Genomic DNA, 20,687 nt, shown 5'->3' with positions numbered 1-20,687 from the left:
GAGTCTTGTTCTCGGACTCGACTCAAAATTTTCTTTCATGACTCGGACGTGAACACTGGGGGCTCGAGACTGGACTCGGACTCTAGGTTTAGTGACTCGACTACAACACCGTTGTCTACATTTCCAGTTACTTTACTCCTTTCTGTAGATCAGCTGTCTTTTTTTTTTCTTCTTCCCATTTTAGTGTTAAGCGCAGAGGTGGAGTCTATAAACAGAACGCGTTTATTATATTACTCTTGAACATCGTGTGATTTTGGGAAACCAGTAGCCAGCTACAAGTTAGTCAGTTGCACCAGCTGAATGCAAGTTATTACACCCTAACGCAAACGTAAAAGCAGCTTCAAATTCGTAAAGTTCTATATTGTATTATTCTATCCACATTCGCTGGATATCAATAAATCAGTTGATTACTGATCATCAATAATAATAATAGTTATAATTATAACAATTATTACCCAATTTGTAACCAACCAATCTGATTGGTTACCCAGAGCACGCGATTATAATTGGTTGTAATTATAACCAATTATAATTGGTTACTCAATATACTAAGCCATCAGCTAGGGTGGTCCCAAATTTTTTTTTTTTTTAGGATTTTGTTACGACCACCTTACCTTTTTTTTTTTACATTGCCTAAAAGAAGTTATTGTGCGAAATTTGGTTAAGATTGAACAATGTTTAGAGGTGCCACAAAGCCATTAAAGTTTTCACTCAAGACAATATAAAATAATGTGGCTTATTAACTGTTTCATATTAATACAAACAATACAGTAATATAACTTCCTGTGTTCAAAGTAACAATAGCTATTACTTGTCTGTGATTTTCTAAACCCTTCGGTATTCTGGTATCTTGTGGAGATAAAAGAACACACTAAGGACTTCGCTAGCAGAAGGAAGCTTTCTCCCAGACAGTTCCTTGGAAGTGGGACCAGTTAACCAAACATAATTGGTTTTGTGCTTTGCACCACCGGTACTACTTGTATTACTGTTGCTAGCCATCTGAAAAACATAGAAAGAAAAACATTCACAACTTCATCAGCATATTACGATCAGTGCTCATTGTTTAAGAACCCCTTAGTGCATGAAAGTTAACCTTCTATCAGTCTATAAACTCTTCCTGCCTCTGCTTTTTCATAGAAGTGGCATATTCCCTCTAGAACTGTGACTTTTCGGGGGTTTGAGATCTTCTCTGCAACAGTCTACAGTACGCACCAACTAATGTTAATGGCTTAACCCGATTTGCAACCTCGTGTGACACCTCTAAATATTAACCAATTTTTCTGAAATTTTGCTTGGTGCCTTCTTTTAGCCTATGTGTAAAAAAAAAAAAAAAAAAAAAAAAAAAGGGTAGGGTGGTCGGAATGTTTTGGTAAAAAAAAAAAAAAAATTTCCCATACATTTTGGGACCACCCTACTATCAGCTCATATACTGTACCACGAACAGAGAAAAACAAAATGGCGGAGCGTGTTGCTGAACCAACCGAGGATGAAATAAAAACTACTCGAAAACAAAACCCCCAAAAATACAAAAAAAAAAAAAAGCCAAACAAAAAAAAGGAATAAAAAGTATTTAATGGTACTAAGAACGTATCTTTTTTTTTTTCCAAGAATTATTATTGCTGGCTGCATTTTTCAAAAATTGCTCCTGTGATTTCGCCAGTTTGTTTACATTCTAAGCGGAAATGATTTTGCCGGACGTTTTGTATAAAAAGTTTTTATTTCTCGAATTTTCAAAAAATAAAAATGCTCTGTTTCTCAAAATCCAGTGAACGTGGATAGAATAAAATAGTTATTCCACTCAATCTCGTCGTACATGGCTTATAACCGCTATCAGCTCGATTTCATGGAATAACTAAATATTTAAACTTCCTGTTTTGGTTCAGGAGAACTACAGGAGATCACCGAGCTGAGATCAGAGACGTCGTGTTAATTTCCTTTTTATCGTCCGCTGGTGTTACTGATCAGCTGCTGTATCCAGCCGTCATCACTTTATGCAGTACTGATGTACTTGGAATCTGTGGTCCATCATTGATCACTCAGATTGTACAGTTTAACACATCATCATCATCATCATCACCATCCAACTCAATTTCTTCTTGTGCGACCAGCTGCTGGATCTCACACTCACACACGCGCGCACACACACACACACACACTGCTTCAGCGCTAATCTGTAAAAGCATCTAGCAGTTTGTAAGTGTGTATACCAAGCATGTGCTGATATATTCTCATATTATGATAATTGCCTGAACTTTTACCACAGTTTGCAAAATTATCATAATATTGCTTTTTTTGTTTGAATAAATAAATGACACTGGTAGAACATTATTCCTTCGAGTACAGGAATGCTTTGAAGGGACCCTTGAAGGCAGCGGTCCTTATGAAGAGGAGTCACCGTCTCCAAAATCCAGCTGCCTACCCTGTACGTTTTAAAATGCTCGTGATTCTGATACAGGACAAGACACATGACATTACTTCACCAATCATCATCAGCACATGCCAAATATAGCGCACGACTGAGCCTGCTTACTGCAAAGCTAAACACTAAGCTGTTATTATGCGAGCCGTACGTTATTTTAAGTCCAGCGTTTGCATTAGCAGCTGCAAATTAGAAGAGCTGAAATTAAAAACAACCCAAAGAAAAATAAGCCCAAAAAAATATAATAATAATAATAAAAATAAAAAGCGACAGGGTAGGTATAAAGGGGACGGGAGCGAACGTGAAGTTACCTTTGGCCGGATTCTTTTGGGTAGCTGACGAAGGAGAAGGAATCAGAGGTAATTTCATCAACTCAGCACGATTTGACTCAGTCAGAAGGTAGTGAGACTTAAACGTATAAGAACTTAATACGGTGTCAGTGAGGTCGTGCACTAAGCGTCCTACACGAGACAAACAGGAAAACCCGTGAGCAGTCAATCACACTCCCCATGATTGCAGAGAACACACACCAAGCTAAACACAAACACACACAGACACACACACATACACACAGACTCCTGAATGGGATGTAGGGAGTCCTGAAAGAAGAAAACACACATTTTGAAGATTTCAGTGTTGGCCTGGGAATCACGGGTTACAATCCAAACTGCTGCGGTTGTAAACCGGCTACCGTTTTATTTTTGGCGTGTACCAGAAATTCCACCAAGAGTATTCATTTTTTATTTTTCTTTAGTTTCTTATAGACAAGTATAAACTCTTCTTAGCGATATTTTCGGTGTTCATGCTCCCAGCAGCACCATCAGGACCTGTTCTTTTAAAACCCACCTTCTCCCAAGCCAACACCCTCCTCATCAGGATTTCTACAGATACTACAATAAAGAACGATCATTACTCATCATCTATTCATGAGGCGTTACAGCACGACTTATTAGAAGAAAAGAGAATTTCTATTCTATCAATCGATCGAAAGGCTGGAGGTGCAATCAGTGATCCACTGTGATCTGGTACGTTTCAGTGAGGATGCGTGAAACACCTACGGACGCTACGGTTTTAAAATGTTCTCAATAACAGAAAAGCCGGTAAATGTGTTGGAGATACAGACTCGACCTGACACTCTATGAACGCTAGCTATAAAACAGCAGATGAGGAAGCCGTACTGGTTTGAGAGCAACATTTAAATAACATTAATATCCAAAAACTTCTCCTGTTTGGAAAGTCGCAGCCATCGTTTGACCTTTAATAATCAGGGCTAGGGGCAGATGGTTGCAAACGCCACCTTAAAGTAAACCTTGAACAGCGAGGTAATGTCGATTTGAAGTCCCTTAAATATTAAAAAACGTTGAGCGACTATGAATAAGGATTTCATTTCGCACCAAGAAATGAATCTATTCTGCAAACAGCCATCTTCAATACATAGTTATTAAAGTGTAAAACGCTTCAGGATGTGTCGTTACTAACTACTTATTCACTGACCGCGAAGTCTTTACGGGAAAACATCAGACCGAGCAAGCGAGGTTAATAAGGAGTTTATTATTTGGCTTTTTTTTATTTCCAAGATTAAAACAGACGGTCATTATAACGAGGCGTGACGCTGCTTTCAGTCATGTCATACTTGTAACGTAGTTCAGTCACGCGTGCAGAATACAACCCCGATTCCAAAAAAGTTGGGACAAAGTACAAATTGTAAATAAAAATGGAATGCAATAATTTACAAATCTCAAAAACTGATATTGTATTCACAATAGAACATAGACAACAGATCAAATGTCGAAAGTGAGACATTTTGAAATTTCATGCCAATTATTGGCTCATTTGAAATTTCATGACAGCAACACATCTCAAAAAAGTTGGGACGGGGCAATAAGAGGCTGGAAAAGTTAAAGGTACAAAAAAGGAACAGCTGGAGGACCAAATTGCAACTCATTAGGTCAATTGGCAATAGGTCATTAACATGACTGGGTATAAAAAGAGCATCTTGGAGTGGCAGCGGCTCTCAGAAGTAAAGATGGGAAGAGGATCACCAATCCCCCTAATTCTGCGCCGACAAATAGTGGAGCAATATCAGAAAGGAGTTCGACAGTGTAAAATTGCAAAGAGTTTGAACGTATCATTATCTACAGTGCATAATATCATCAAAAGATTCAGAGAATCTGGAAGAATCTCTGTGCGTAAGGGTCAAGGCCAGAAAACCATACTGGGTGCCCGTGATCTTCGGGCCCTTAGACGGCACTGCATCACATACAGGCATGCTTCTGTACTGGAAATCACAAAATGGGCTCAGGAATATTTCCAGAGAACATTATCTGTGAACACAATTCACCGTGCCATCCGCCGTTGCCAGCTAAAACTCTATAGTTCAAAGAAGTAGCCATATCTAAACATGATCCAGAAGCGCAGACATCTTCTCTGGGCCAAGGCTCATTTAAAATGGGCTGTGGCAAAGTGGAAAAAACTGTTCTGTGGTCAGACGAATCAAAATTTGAAGTTCTTTATGGAAATCAGGGACGCCGTGTCATTCAGACTAAAGAGGAGAAGGACGACCCAAGTTGTTATCAGTGCTCAGTTCAGAAGCCTGCATCTCTGATGGTATGGGGTTGCATTAGTGCGTGTGGCATGGGCAGCTTACACATCTGGAAAGACACCATCAATGCTGAAAGGTATATCCAGGTTCTAGAGCAACATATGCTCCCATCCAGACGACGTCTCTTTCAGGGAAGACCTTGCATTTTCCAACATGACAATGCCAAACCACATACTGCATCAATTACAGCATCATGGCTGCGTAGAAGAAGGGTCCGGGTACTGAACTGGCCAGCCTGCAGTCCAGATCTTTCACCCATAGAAAACATTTGGCGCATCATAAAACGGAAGATACGACAAAAAAAGACCTAAGACAGTTGAGCAACTAGAATCCTACATTAGACAAGAATGGGTTAACATTCCTATCCCTAAACTTGAGCAACTTGTCTCCTCAGTCCCCAGACGTTTACAGACTGTTGTAAAGAGAAAAGGGGATGTCTCACAGTGGTAAACATGGCCTTGTCCCAACTTTTTTGAGATGTGTTGTTGTCATGAAATTTAAAATCACCTAATTTTTCTCTTTAAATGATACATTTTCTCAGTTTAAACATTTGATATGTCATCTATGTTCTATTCTGAATAAAATATGGAATTTTGAAACTTCCACATCATTGCATTCCATTTTTATTTACAATTTGTACTTTGTCCCAACTTTTTTGGAATCGGGGTTGTAAACGGCTAACGGTTTTAAAGCAATTTATTTCTCTGCTTGAGTAATACATGACAAATATTCTGAGAAAGATAATCTATATTGGTTTATTTTTCAACTAAATGATGCTAACAGTTTTTTGAGAAAAGGTGCCTTGGAAAAAGTCAGTCTGTAATCGCCCATGGGCATTATGGGAAAATTCTGCCTGCCAAGAAACCAATCAGAGTGCATGATTTTACTGGAGGCAGCTTGTGCCACATGCTAAGAAAAATCGATCAATCAACAGCGTTCGCCCAATCACCTGGAGATCATGAGTTCAAATAGCGATGACGCCACACCCATCCGTTGCCGAGAGCCCAAGAGAGCAAAATTGGCCGTGCTTTCGGGGAGGGAGGCGTGGCATGGCATGCTCTCTCTCCCCTGTCAATTACAGCGACTCTAGCCAATCAAGTTCATCTGTGAGCTTGTGTGCGCACGCAAGGGGGTTAGATAGAGCTTTCCTGTGTTACCCCACCCCACCCCTGATGCTGCCCGAGTAACCAGTTCAAACAGATGCAGTCCGGTGGCTTCAAGTGCCTCAGAGGAAGCATGATCGCCTTCACTTTCCCTCGTTGGGAGCGGTCATGTGATAGGGGAATGCGGTCTAGTGGGTGGGAATAGGCCATTTGCAGGAATTGGTCACATGTCAATTTTCCCCATGGCAACAAGCCCATGGTGGGCAAGCTAACTTGACATTCCTTGACAACCATAAGAGTTTGACTGGCGATGCGAAGCAATCCATTTCTATAATAGCCGTTTTTACCTTTTCTACTGTCTTTTTTGACCCAAATTTCCGTGTGTACTTGGGGGGGGGGGGGGGGGGGGGGGGGGGGGGGGGGTGTCAAGTTTGTGGTTTTAACTTCTGTCGCAAGTTAAAGCAACTCATTGGCCGTAAAAGAGAGTTTTTTGGACTCAAGTCTGTCGCCGCCGAAAGAAATTCATGTGCGAAATGGCGGATTTCTCAGGTATGTTTATCTCATCTCATTATCTCTAGCCGCTTTATCCTTCTACAGGGTCGCAGGCAAGCTGGAGCCTATCCCAGCTGACTAGGGGCGAAAGGCGGGGTACACCCTGGACAAGTCGCCAGGTCATCACAGGGCCGACACAGACAACCATTCACATTCACACCTACGGTCAATTTAGAGTCACCAGTTAACCTAACCTGCATGTCTTTGGACTGTGGGGGAAACCGGAGCACCCGGAGGAAACCCACGTGGACACGGGGAGAACATGCAAACTCCGCACAGAAAGGCCCTCGCCGGCCCTGGGGCTCGAACCCAGGACCTTCTTGCTGTGAGGCGACAGCGCTAACCACTACACCACCGTGCCGCCCAGGTATGTTTATAACTTTTATAATTTCTCCTTTTCTACCTTTACCATTCGCTTAATGTGTGAAGATTCTTGAAAATAAATACAGATCTATAAATACAGATATAGCCGCCATTTTGCATGTGAATTTCTTTCGGCGGTGACCAACTCGAGTCCAAAAAACTCTCTTTTCCAGCCAGTGATTCGCTTTAACTTACGACAGAAGTTAAAACCACAAACTTGACCCCCCCCAGTACACACGGAAATTCGGGTCAGAAAAGACAATAGAAAAGGTAAAAACGGCTATTATAGAAACGGATTGCTTCGCATCGCCAGTCAAACTCTTATGGTTGTCAAGGAATGTCAAGTTAGCTTGCCCACCACGGGCTTGTTGCTATGGGGAAAATTGACACATAACCAATTCCTGCAAATGGCCTCTTGGCCAGGACTAAATTAGAGAGAAAAATCAGATAATAAAAAAAAAAAACTAAAATCAAAGAATTAATCAAAACCTTTTGTGGTATAATAAACAGTAAGTGATGGCTAGCACTTTTCAAACATGCGAATTTTCATGTCATTCATTCATCGCTCTCATCATTCTGTACCAGTTTAGAACATTTCAGGAAAAACTCTGGAACCGTACAATGCTTTTTTTTTTTTTTAATCAGTGTTTTGATTAAAATATCTAATTCTAACCTTTCGTTACTTTACCTCCAGTACACTGGCCATGTTAATAGTATGCCGTGTTTGTAGAAGTCAGACTGAATAGAAGTTACTTCTGTTTCAAGTTCAACATTGAAAACATTCAGATTAATGAATTTCATAATTTCATCACTGATTGCACCTTTACAGCCACCACACACACACCCACACACACACACACACACACACACACACGAGAGAGAGAGAAAATGAAGTGCATCTGTGCCAGTCACGCTTCGACCTCATTCACACGGAATCAGTGTTTACAGATTATCAAGACACACATGGTCCGACGGCTTATAAACACATAGCACATCTAAAAGGAAAAAAAGATTAACGGACAAGATAAAAGAGAGGTTAGAAAACTGCATTTTTTTTTCTTCAAAAAAGTGGACTATGGTTAGAAAAGGCACATTTACATGGACAAAGACAACACTGAAGCAAAAGGCCATTAATTAATACATTCACACTATATGAGGAACAGTTAGGCTAAAATTGTAAATATATACAGAGGCCATGTTACTCCAACTGTAGTCAATCTGCCAAGATGTCTGAATTTTGCTTGTTTTATTTAACGCGAGCTACAAAGTTTAATACAGATAAGTAGCAACAGAAGCTTGTAGACTCCAGTTTAGCATCACACAAACTACATGAATAAATCAAGGACTATAAAAACGGGCAAAAAGGCGTCCTTGAGGTAAAAAGAGTGCTCCGAGAGCACAATATCCCCCGCTGGCAACTGTGCCGTAATGCTGGTAAAACGTAACCCAGTTGAACGAAATTACAATATGCATATTACTGACGTATAACAAAGAATCCTGTCAAGTTTCGTGAAATTCCTCCAAAAATTGTGAGGAGAGTTGATTTCAGAAGGCGAGTACCCTTCCTGGGACGGATGGACATCACCACGACATAATCCCCCTTCGGGCCTTTCACCCAGCGGGGGATGAGGGAAGTTGATTTCAGAAAGCAAGCACACTTTGATGAAATTGCCAAAGCACAAGTTTGTTAATAATCAAGGGCATAACTTTGCCCAAATTAACCGAAATTTCAATATGCGTATAACTGTCGCGGCAGATTCTACCGTAACTGGATCCAGTAACCACTTGCCCACAAAATAAGAAATTTTTCTTGTCCTTTTTTCAGTGAGGTAATATTTTCAAGATTGAAAATATGGTATTTGGTCTTCTAAAACAGCTCGTCATTTAAAAATACACGGAGTATATCAATAAAAGATTTTTAAAGAATAAAGTTCTATTTCTTTGACATATCTGACAGACATAACTCCCATTTTAAAAATCACTTTCATTATCCCTGTTACTATCGTCAGTGAATTTCTGTCAGATGACCTGACGATAGACTCGGCCATTATGGATCTTTGGTAGTTATCGTGTGGAAGCAGGCTTTATCATTTTTGGGTGCCAACAGATAGAGTTGAAATAGATCAACAGCGAAAAAACTATTTCGTTCACGAGAGAAGCCCACAGTTATTTTTAAAAAATGCTATCGTCAGTCTGTCGGTCAAATGCACCTGACGATAGCAAAATTCAAGCCCTCACCACGCACATGTTGACTGACGCAAAGAGGAAATTCTACTGCGCATGATTTTTGTGACAGCAGACATTTACTTCCGGGCAAGACTTGGAGTTCTGACAGCTAGATTTCATCAAATAAATCAAGGTAAGATTTTCAGTCAGCTATCCTGACGATAGAAATTTTTGACGATAGAAACATTGAGAATATTTTTGTGCATTCATATTTAAATTTTTCTGGAGGAAAACTATCGTAAGTTGAGAGAAATCAGAGCCACTTGCGACCCTTTCAGCAGACAGGCCATTTCAATGTGTTATTTCCCCGCGAAAGTGACAGTCGTGTCTATCGTCACTGTTCTGACAATTATTGTTGATATTTCAATTTTGAAAATAAATTTTATCTTTTTTATTTCAATATTTTATTTTATTATTTGGTTCTAGTGATAAGGTATTTAATATTACTAAATTTGTCAGATTAATAATGTAAGAAACAGTTTTGTTGCTATTGTCATCTAGAGCGTCTGTCAGAATATGATGGTAGACGTTAGTTTGTCTGTCAGATTTTGATGACGGAAACCGATGTGTTTCTATCGTCATTTAGCATGTCTGTCATGTCAGGCTTTTATTAATTAGTTACCAGGACTACTGTCCTAAAATTTACTGTGAATGTCCAAGACCCCAAATGCTACTAGAAAAACGTAATAGAATGATCAAAAATAATCAATTCAGCAATTTAAGGAGATGGGACTTAACTGGGCTCTGTTATGGTAGAATCTGCCTCATATAACAAAGCCTTTTGCCAAGTTTGGTGAAATTCTTCCACAAATTGAGAGAGGAGCTGATTTGAGAAGAACGTCCACCCTCATGAAATTGTCCAAGTACAAGTTATTTAATCAAAGGTCAAAACTCTGGTAAAATTTTCACAAACGAAATTAAAATCACAATATGCGTATTACCGTCATATAACGAGGCCTTTTGCCAAGCTTCGAGAAATGTGTCCAAAAATCGAAAGGAGAGTTGATTTCAGAAGGCGAGTACCCTTCCCGGGATGGACGGACGGACGGACGGACATCGCCACGACATAATCCCCCTTCGGGCCTTCCAGCCAGCAGGGGATAAAAATTGTGAGGGAAGTTGATTTCAGAAAGCAAGCACACCTTCATGAAATTGCCAAAGTTCGTTAATAATCAAGGGCATAACGCTGGTAAAATTTGCCCAAATTAAACAAAATTTCAATATGCGCATAACTCTCATATAACAAAGCCTTTTACCAAGTTTGGTGAAGTTTCTCCAACAGCTGTGAGAGGAGTTGATTTCAGAAAGAAAACGCTCTCATGAAATTGTCAAATTATAATTTTGTTAATCGAGGGCTGTAAAGCTAGCCGCACACTACGCCGATCCACGCGGTACCGAACCGACCCATTTCAGAGCCGACTCCCGACAGGTCACGCACATATCCCCGACTAACTCACGACTGAAAGAAAGCAGAGGTTAATATCTTGGGCCATTATTAAAAAATGTTCTGTTTCCGGTCCACCGGCCGGGTGAGTGCCGTTTGTGCAGGTGAAATTTTTTTAACGACGGTTTTTCGACATTTTTTTCGGGTTCGTAAATCTAAACTCGAACTTGACATTTCCGCATTCCCAGGGCTTTCCACTAAGGCTCATACTAGCCAGCCATGGCAAATAAGTAGCCAGCCAGGGGGAGTAAACACAAACTCCTGTGCACGCAGTTCCCAGGGTTAAGTGTATTTTCCACAGACCATTTATTTATTTATTCACTTTACTCAAATACAAAGTAAAATGGAAGTAAATCTTCTTTCTTTTCTTGCGTATTGCATCATGAGGCGTTCCTGGCTTGTAAATCTCTTATTTTCGGTGCATGACACATTCACGCAACTGAGCATGCGCCGAGTGCGCGCGCACACCGCATGTCGGGGCGCGGATCTCCCTTGATCAACGGTTCAGTTTGACATTATTGGCAGTCCGTTCATTTTTCGAAAAAAGATAGAAGTCACATGATCACGAAATATCACGTGTTATATGCGAAAGATATGATTGGCTATTGCTAGCGATTCTCGCCGATCAGTCTGGCTCCTGATTAGTTTTTCGAATCGGCTGTGAGATGAGTCGGTACCATCGAAAACTAGTCTTTACGCCTGACTCGCGACTTCAGTTGGCTCGGTACGCTGAAAATCGGCGTAGTGTGCGGCTAGCTTTACTCTGGTAAAACGCGACCAAATTGAATGAAATTACAATATGCGTATTACCGACATATAACAAAGAATCCTGCCAAGTTTTGTGAAATTTCTCCAAAAATTGTGAGCGGAGTTGATTTCTGAAGGAGAGTACCCTTCCCGGGACGGATGGAAATCGCCACGACACAATCCCCCTTCGGGCCTTTTGGCCAGCGGGGGATAAAAACTATTGTAGCGGCCATCTTGGAGCCCAATCACTCTTGAAGTGAGCTTCAGCCTCCGGCAGATGCGTGGCTTTCAGATATATTCTGGTCCTGTATGAATCTTTATAGCAGAATAGTGTCACTGAGACAGTGTTGTTTGAGCAGAGTGTGCAATACTTTAAGAAACGGAGTTAACGCCATGCTAAACTGGAGAATATCAACATCCATGGCATAGCGCCAGTGCAAAATTAAAGAACCACGTCATCCAATAATCACGTCTCAACCGACCGACTACAGCTGGGGTAAGGAGGGCATTTCATTTCTGACCAAACTGCTGCTGTAACATCAATACATTAACGATCACTGTGTTAATGTTATCATCAAAAGAAAAGCAGGCATCCATTAAACACATGCAGTACCAGTGAGTCAGAGTGGAGCGATAATGTCGAGGATGCTTCTCCACTCATCTGAGACACTTTAACAGGTGTTTGCAGGATAGTGATTGGCTAACACACACTAACATTAACACGGCCAAGACCTGTTGGGATGGTGTTCGTTTCTCAGGGTGAAACTAACCTGCGTGTGATGAAGCTCTCAGATGCGGACAGGTGGAAATGACCGCAGGAAGTGTCCAGCACATTTCTGGTCCTACCCACTTAAATGTTTGCGTTGCACACATTCACACTAATGGATCAGGAGCGTAAAATCTGAATTAAAGCCTTTTCTCTTCAATGAACACGACTCTTCCTCCTTTACGGTTTAATCCACCCCCCCCCCCAAAAAAAAGCTATGTAAAGCAACTTTGGGTTTGTGAAAGGTGCTATATAAATGTCATAACAACAACAACAACAACTCTATTGATAGTGTGCTGTGCGAATATAAAGTGCAGCTGTCATAACAGCTGGTTTACTCCATTGACACCATTACAATCTTCTGATCTGCTGAGTGACCATTTCACAAAAAGCAGCTTGTGACTGTAACATGTTTAAATCCAATACACTTGCAGATCTCCACGTGTGTTGTGTGCGTTTTGTAGCTATATTATAAATAGACAGATAAAGCGAGAGAGATCTAGAGATAAATATATCTAGAGAGATAAAAGACAGATATTTTATATATTGAGAGAGACACATGCATAAGAGAGATATATAGATATATAGAGAGAACTATAGATGGATGGATAGATATAAAGAGATTATGTAATTGAGAGAGATATAGATAGATAGATAGATAAATGTTATACATTTGAGAGCACGAGACAGAGATAAGACATAGATCGATATAGACAGACAGAGATAAAGACAGGATATGGATAGAGATGGATGGATAGATAAAGATATATTTGAGAGCTACAGATAGAGATATAAATATACACATTTGGGGCTTTTCCACTACCAACGCGGCTGAGCCGTGCAGTGCTGAGTGGGGCTGAGTCGAGCTGAGTGGGGCTGTTGGGGTTGCATTTCGACTACAACCGCGCTGAACCGTGCTGGCTGGAAGTGGGTGGACACATTGGGTGGAGTTAGCGAAAGTGGGTGGATGTCACGTGATGTTGTTAGGCGGCGCAAACAGTGACATCAGTGACCTTTTAAGCCAGGGGTGGGCAATTATTTTTTCCATGGGGCCGCATGAGAAACAGAAAATTTTGTGGAGGGCCGGACCAAAAGGCTGAACTAAATTCTGCATAATATTAATTGTATTTCTTTATATAAAGCAGTAAATAACATAGGTTTTACAAGCTGCTAAGACTGGTAAGAGTATGGAAAAAACGAGGTTGCCTTACAAAAAATGTCATTTATTCAATCAAATTTCCCAAAACAATGGTTAACAAAATGTGAACGTTTGTACCTTTTTTTTTTTCAGTCACATTCACCCCAAAACACAATAAAGGCATCACAATATTGTCTTTCTACTCCAAATATCAAGCAAGATACATCATATTATAATAATGATGCCCACATTTGTAGTTTAATCACCTCATTTGGTGTTTTTCGCCGGAGATCGGCTCGGGCTCCGGTGCCTGCTGGTGACGTCACACTGTGTGATTGGCTGGACCGTTTGAAGGATGACATACAAGTTTGTGGTTGGTCTGGACAAATTACGGAAGTAGTTATCGCGGGATTAGGTTTCGTGGGATTTCATGTCATGTTCATGTCGCGTGCATTGCGTTTTTGTTGAACACAACTTCAAAATAAAAGCAATGCACATTCAGTCCATGCATGAGGTAAAATTAGAAAATACGTTTATTTTGTAATTTCTAATTAACCTTACGCGGGCCAGTCAGAATGAACCAAAGGGCCGGATGCGGCCCGCGGGCTGGAAAATGCCCAGGTCTGTTTTAAGTGGTAGTCTCACGATCCGGATAGTAAACAATAAACATGGAGGACATGGAGTCGTTAGTGTTGCTGGTCTTGGTGCTGTGGCTTGTTGTCACCGACAACGCCAACAGATACTGGCAAGAGCGTATAGATGAGGCGAGGCGCATAATTTGTCATAATTCTTCTTCTTCCGGGTTTACGGTGTTTACAGATGGTGGTTCCCAGTGTGCTCGCGGGGCGTGTGTGGGCATGTGAGGACACTCCTCCTCACCAATCAGTGCACAGGGGAGTGTCTCCTCACGCCCCTAGCCCCACTCGGCTCGGTTCGGCTCAGTTCAGCCCCGCTCCAAAACCGTGCGAGTTTTGGGTGCTGAGTAAGGCTGAAGTGAGCTCAGTCGTGCTGCTCTGAGGTAGTCGAAACGCGAGCCGTGTTGGGCTGAAGTGAGCTGAAAAAGGGTAGTGGAAAAGGCCCAATAGAGAGAATTATAGATAGAGAACCTATCTGAGAGAGAGAGAGAGAGAGAGAGAGAGAGAGAGAGAGGGCATAGATCGATATAGACAGACAGACAGACAAAGAGAGATATAGATATAGAGATATAGAGACATACATATACACACACGTATAGATAGATAGATAGATAGATAGATAGATAGATAGATAGATAGATAGATAGATAGATAGATAGATAGATAGATAGATAGATAGATAGATAGATAGATAGATAGATAGATAGATAGATAGATAGATAGATAGATAGATAGATAGGCAGGCTAAAGAGTGTGTTTGCTCTTCTGAGCGTGGCCCCTACCCATCCCGAGCGTGGCCCCTACCTTGCTGTGCAGAATCTCTAACTTTCCAAGTATCTACGTTCCCAAGCAGGGCCTTCTACCCCTCTGAGTAGAAACTCTTCCAAGTGGGTCATCTACAACACCTTTCTGAGCTGGGCCTGTATCTTCTGATCAAGATCTCAGCCTTTCAAAGTGTGGTCTCTACCCTTTCCACAGTGGGGCCTCTACACTTCTAAGAGGAGCCTCCAACTTTACGAGCAGGGCCGCTAGCCTTCCCTGTAACTACCAGAGCAGGGCCTTTACCTGTTCAGAGTTTCAGCTCAGAAAGAGGGTCTACAAGAGTGCACCTACTTTTTTTTTTTACACGTGGGGATCTAAATTCTGTGCAGGGCATCGAAACTCTGACTAAAGCAGCCATTTTTCCAGCTCCATTAGTTTATCTGCAATCATCAGTGAGCATCAGTGGGTTTTTTTCTTTTTGACAGTACACAAAGTCAAGCTTCTCATCTGAGTGCAGAAACACAACTCTAGCTGCTCTGACTCACTGCTGCTACACACTGCACAATGACCTGCACGACTGAAACTTTATCAACATGCAGTAAAGACACTTTCAGCTTTAAATAAATAATAAATAAGTAAATAAGACAGCCATGTGAGTGTGTAAGCTTTAGGCCTAGCCGGCTGCTCCGACTCTTTGGCTCTGTGCTGAGTGAGGAACAAGTCTCACCTCGCGAGCAAATGAAACACCAGCCTACGTTTACGGACGAGCCGAGATGGCCGTTCTTCTTCGTGCCCGAGTGACTGCTGCACACGATGACGTGAGGCGTAATCACGACGCTCCCGGCTGCTATACACAGATCGCCTGCATGGTAGGCTACAGGACAGCGGATACAGCGCATCATCCGGCCTGTGGACACACAATCAAACGTCTGCTGTAAACAACATCACTCAGTATTATACGCGCGCGCAAGCAAACATCATGGGCTGCGTATTAACTAGTCCTCGACACACCTCTGGTCTTGAACCCTGTAGCACTTTGAGTGCGTCTGAATCTGAGATTGTGGGAAGAGGTGCGCGCGCGTGCATGCGTGCGTGCGTGCATTGCCCATACCTTTGTGGGCCTTTTGCGAGTCCTTTTCGAGCCAGCAAGTAGCGCAGCAGTGCTGCGGGCACCTCAGGCCTCGTGGCTCTGCAGCAGTGCCCGCATATTTCCAAGCACAGGACTCGTGATAAAAACGGCCACACCCGCTCACCGAACACGGTATCACATCTTCATCAGTGCGCTTGCAGGAGAAACATGGGTGTGAACCTAGAGAGAGAGAAGCAGACAGACAAACAAACCAAAATCAATTACCACAGAAGAAGGGACTTAACCAAGTCTGCCCATTTCCTCACTCTGCTCTTGCCCGTCCCTCTCTTGACCCAAGCTGTGTGCACATCACAGCTAAATCGGAAACAAGAAGTACTGCTTTCTTGGAATAGATTAAAAGAGAAGTTAGGCAACACAGTCACTCGCTAGCGCAGAAGTTTTACGTCTCTGACGTGTGATGTCTTGTTGTCTTGACAACCAGCAATATCATAAACCATATTCGAGGCTCGTTCTCCGTTGGATAGAGTGACGTAATACATGCAGGCAGGGCTCGAAATTAACTTTTTTTCTTTGTGTCCCCCAGTGGTCCCGAATTCTGTGTTGTATTGTCCCGAATGGAAGCAATAGTGTCCCCATTTTTTTCCTCTCTGAAATAACCAGTGGTTAATATTATCATATGAAGTTACTATTATATTTGTAACTATGTGATTTTGAACCCTTTATATCATTTTTACAATAAGTCACAAGACACAAGCGACACATGTCCTATACATCATCTACTTCAAAATTACAGTTATTGCATTTTCAGTTTATTAAACTTTGGCGATCTCACTGTATGAACAGATACCCGTTTATTTAAAGGGGCCAACTAGCTCATTCAGAAAATGTTTCAACTCCCTACATCTGCAGTACACTTTAGTTGAAAATAAGACCCCTTTTATGTTCATTTCATCTACTTATACCTTGAATATCTGTTGGCACTTATAAGGCCAACTTATAATTTTCACCATTACCGTTATCCATTTTTATGAACTTTCCATTATCCATTACCGTTATCCATTTTTATGAACTTTCCGTTATCCATTTTATGAACTTTCGCTGCCGGGTGCAAATGTTAGCAACATCAGCATAGTGCCAGGTCCGAGCCTAGTTGTGCTGCTGACTGACTAAACTTTCTGAACTAGAAAGACACCAAGAAAACTCACTTATTCTGTTGAACGGTATCTTCCGTCAATATCATCCGCATCATTCCTGTTGTATTTTATAACGTGTCTAACAGTGTTCATTAAGTTCATAGCGTTGCCTGCAGACCAGGCGATGACACTTTGGATCCTGAAGGTCCCGGAGACGTTATGTCTGGGCTTTCAGTTTCTTCCCCGCGGTCGGTCCGCTTCAACCACTTCAGCATTTTTGTTCTGGCAAGAGTCGGCGCAGCGTGTGCGCTAGCAATTCCATTCCAAGTCCATATAATGCGGACTCCGGCCGAAGATTCTAGAACAGAATGCGCTGCTCTGTAGCCTACGGATGCAGGTGCATCGAAAGTGTAGCTACTATGTATTTTTCGCTGTTAACGTTTTAAAATTAAAATTGACAAATTAGGTGAATGTCTACGTATGTGTTACGGCTTTGTAAATAATATTAATGTAGAACTTTTTTTTCTAGATCTATTTTTTTCCATTGTCCCGAGATTGTCCCAGATATGATAATTTTGTGTCCCGATGACATTTTTTATGGTCCCCGGGACATCGGGACACCGTTAGTTTCGAGCGCTGCATGCAGGACAAGCGATATGCTAACAATATTGCATGCTGTCAATCCAAATGAATGAAACCTGCTAGAAGGGAATCGAACACGTTTTTATTCCATCGAAAAAGTGTCCTGTATGTATAATAATTCAATAATCTTGGCTGGCTTTTTTTCGTGGTATATCAGATACACTACCGTTCAAAAGTTTGGGGTCACTTACACTACGTTCAGACTGCAACCTGAAATGACCCATATCCGATTTGTTGTGAAATCCGATTTTTTTGTTAGGCCGTTCACATTACCAATTATATGAGACTTGTATGCGATCTCCAATATGAACGGAAAACGACCCAAAAGTGTCCCGCATGCGCAAATTGACACGTAATAAGCACATCTACGTAATACGTAAACAAAAAAAAAGCGCACTCTTCAAGTTTAATGATTTCTTTTTTGTTTGTTTGTTTAATTATCTGGTTAAAGTGTGAGATCTCGTGTGTGTTTTTGTTTCTGAACTGAAATGAAAACGTGTAGCCTGGTAACGAGGGTTGACTCCTAAATATTTCTCTAATTTCTATATAAGTGCACTACATGTTACTAGGAAGGAATGGATTTTTAAACTCTATATAGTGCACTCGAGCTTCAGTAGGCAGTCATTTGGGATACGGCCGCTGTATTACCAAACTCTTAATTCAGGCTTAATAATTTGCACATATTTATTTCGTCATATTAATAAACTTTTTCTACATTTTTATAAATATTTGTTTAGATTATTTATAGCCAGCTGAATTCTGCAACTTCTCTCAGCGCTGGCTCAAGGTGCAGAAACACCAGTGCAGTTTGCTATGGAGATGAGGCGAGACCGGGCGATGTGGTTTTTGTGGCGGCGGCGGAACTCACACAATAATCTGATTAATGTGGGCAGCAGAGTAATGAGACCGAAGGTGTCAAATTACTGGAAATTTCCAGAACAATCTTATAATCTTGTAATACAGGATGGTTTAAGTTATAAATCAGTTATAGAAACTGTTTTATTTAATCAGGCTAACAGATCAACATCCAGGTCCCTACCAAATCCACCATTAGCTTGATCAATTCTATAAAAGTCTATTTAAATTCTGAAAACTGTACAAAATGTTGTTTTCCACCAAAGAGGCGGGATTAGCCAACGCAGAATAGTGACGTTTGTCTCTTGTTGATGACGTGTAGGTCGCATGAATGCGGCCTGTCCGGTCAGACTGCAGTCGCATGTGAAAATATCGGATATGCATCGGATTTAGGACCACATATCCAAGCGGCCTGGGTCGCATGTGAAAAAAAATCGGATCTGTGTCGTTCAGATTGTCAATAACAAATCGGATACAGGTCACATATGGGCAAAAAAATCGGATATGGGTCGTTTCAGGGTGCAGACTGAACATAGTCTTTGAAATGTCCTTATTTTTGAAAGAAAAGCACTGTTCTTTTCAATGAAGATCACTTTAAACTAATCAGAAATCCACTCTATACATTGCTAATGTGGTAAATGACTATTCTAGCTGCAAATGTCTGGTTTTTGGTGCAATATCTCCATAGGTGTATAGAGGCCCATTTCCAGCAACTCTCACTCCAGTGTTCTAATGGTACAATGTGTTTGCTCATTGCCTCAGAAGGCTAATGGATGATTAGAAAACCCTTGTACAATCATGTTAGCACAGCTGAAAACAGTTGAGCTCTTTAGAGAAGCTATAAAACTGACCTTCCTTTGAGCAGATTGAGTTTCTGGAGCATCACATTTGTGGGGTCGATTAAATGCTCAAAATGGCCAGAAAAATGTCTTGACTATATTTTCTATTCATTTTACAACTTATGGTGGGAAATAAAAGTGTGACTTTTCATGGAAAACACAAAATTGTCTGGGTGACCCCAAACTTTTGAACGGTAGTGTATATTCCATTCAGCTCACGTGATAGTGAATGAGTCGAAGACGAGGAGCTGAATGGAAAATATCTGATATACCACGAAAAAAAAAAGCCAGCCAATAAGAATATTATTTTTCTTATACGTACACATTCCTTTCAGGTTTTCAACGTATCTTTCTCTTTCAAAATTCTCTCAAAAGCTTCCGTATTTAACAAAGCAAACCTGGCGGCCATGTTTGTTTACAAATTGTCACAGCTGCTCGCTAGCGTGGAAGTTTTACGTCTCGGACACATGACGTCATGTTGTCGACAACCAAGCAATATCGTACACCATATTCAACGCTCGTCCTCCGTTGGGTAGAGTGACGTAATACATGTAAAATAAGCGCTATGCTAACAATATCGCATGCTATCAAACCAAATGAATGAAACCTGCTAGAAGGTTTTTATTCCATCGAAAAAGTGTCCTGTATGTATAATAATCAGTAATATTTAATGGTTCTGACCTGTTTTGCACTCTGTGCAGATGTTTTCTCCCTCCGTTCCCCCAGCTGAGGCCAAACACTCCGGATGAAAAAATCTGTTACACTCGCCCTCACAGCACAGCAGGGAATCTCCAAACGTCTCGCAAACCTGAAGGGTCACACACAAAAACACACACTCACGCACGCGCGCCTTTCATCTCAAACCTGTTCCTTCTGCAAATCACTATACAGCATCAATTCTGCAGAGGTAAATGAAGTCCATGATCAGACATTTATAAAAAAAAAAAAAAAAAAAAGGCAGGACGAGTTCTTATGTTCTCACGTCATGCATGTAATTATTAACACTATCATTTTACAATCATAATTAGAAACAAGACTATTACATTGGTGCTTGAGAGTTTGTGAACCCTTTAGAATTTTCTATATTTCTGCATAAATATGACCTAAAACATCATCAGATTTTCACACAAGTCCTAAAAGTAGATAAAGAGAACCCAGTTAAACAAATGAGACAAAAATATTATACTTGGTCATTTATTTATTGAGGAAAATGATCTAATATTACATATCTGTGAGTGGCAAAAGTATGTGAACCTTTGCTTTCAGTATCTGGTGTGACCCCCTTGTGCAGCAATAACTGCAACTAAACGTTTCCGGTAACTGTTGATCAGTCCTGCACACCGGCTTGGAGGAATTTTAGCCCGTTCCTCC

At 41.1% G+C, this 20,687-nt stretch overlaps 1 protein-coding gene across 3 annotated transcripts in view; it reads right to left on the bottom strand.

Moving 5' to 3' along the window:
• The window catches only part of nsd3 (nuclear receptor binding SET domain protein 3), a 92,240-nt gene that overhangs the window by 27,609 nt on the left and 43,944 nt on the right, over positions 1-20,687 (bottom strand). For 2 of the 3 annotated variants that reach the window (XM_060908867.1, XM_060908868.1), the window contains exons 11-14: positions 19,998-20,124; positions 15,869-16,066; positions 15,485-15,664; positions 2,731-2,880 (exon numbers count right to left, since the gene is read on the bottom strand). In XM_060908867.1, coding sequence (XP_060764850.1) covers positions 2,731-2,880; positions 15,485-15,664; positions 15,869-16,066; positions 19,998-20,124 — 655 coding nt within the window. The remainder of the gene's footprint in view (positions 1-2,730; positions 2,881-15,484; positions 15,665-15,868; positions 16,067-19,997; positions 20,125-20,687) is intronic. The other variant, XM_060908869.1, reaches the window with a different exon arrangement.

Source organism: Neoarius graeffei, chromosome 25 (genome assembly GCF_027579695.1).
Source record: "Neoarius graeffei isolate fNeoGra1 chromosome 25, fNeoGra1.pri, whole genome shotgun sequence".
NCBI classification, from domain to species: domain Eukaryota; kingdom Metazoa; phylum Chordata; class Actinopteri; order Siluriformes; family Ariidae; genus Neoarius; species Neoarius graeffei.
This window is presented reverse-complemented; position numbering and strand designations above follow the sequence as displayed.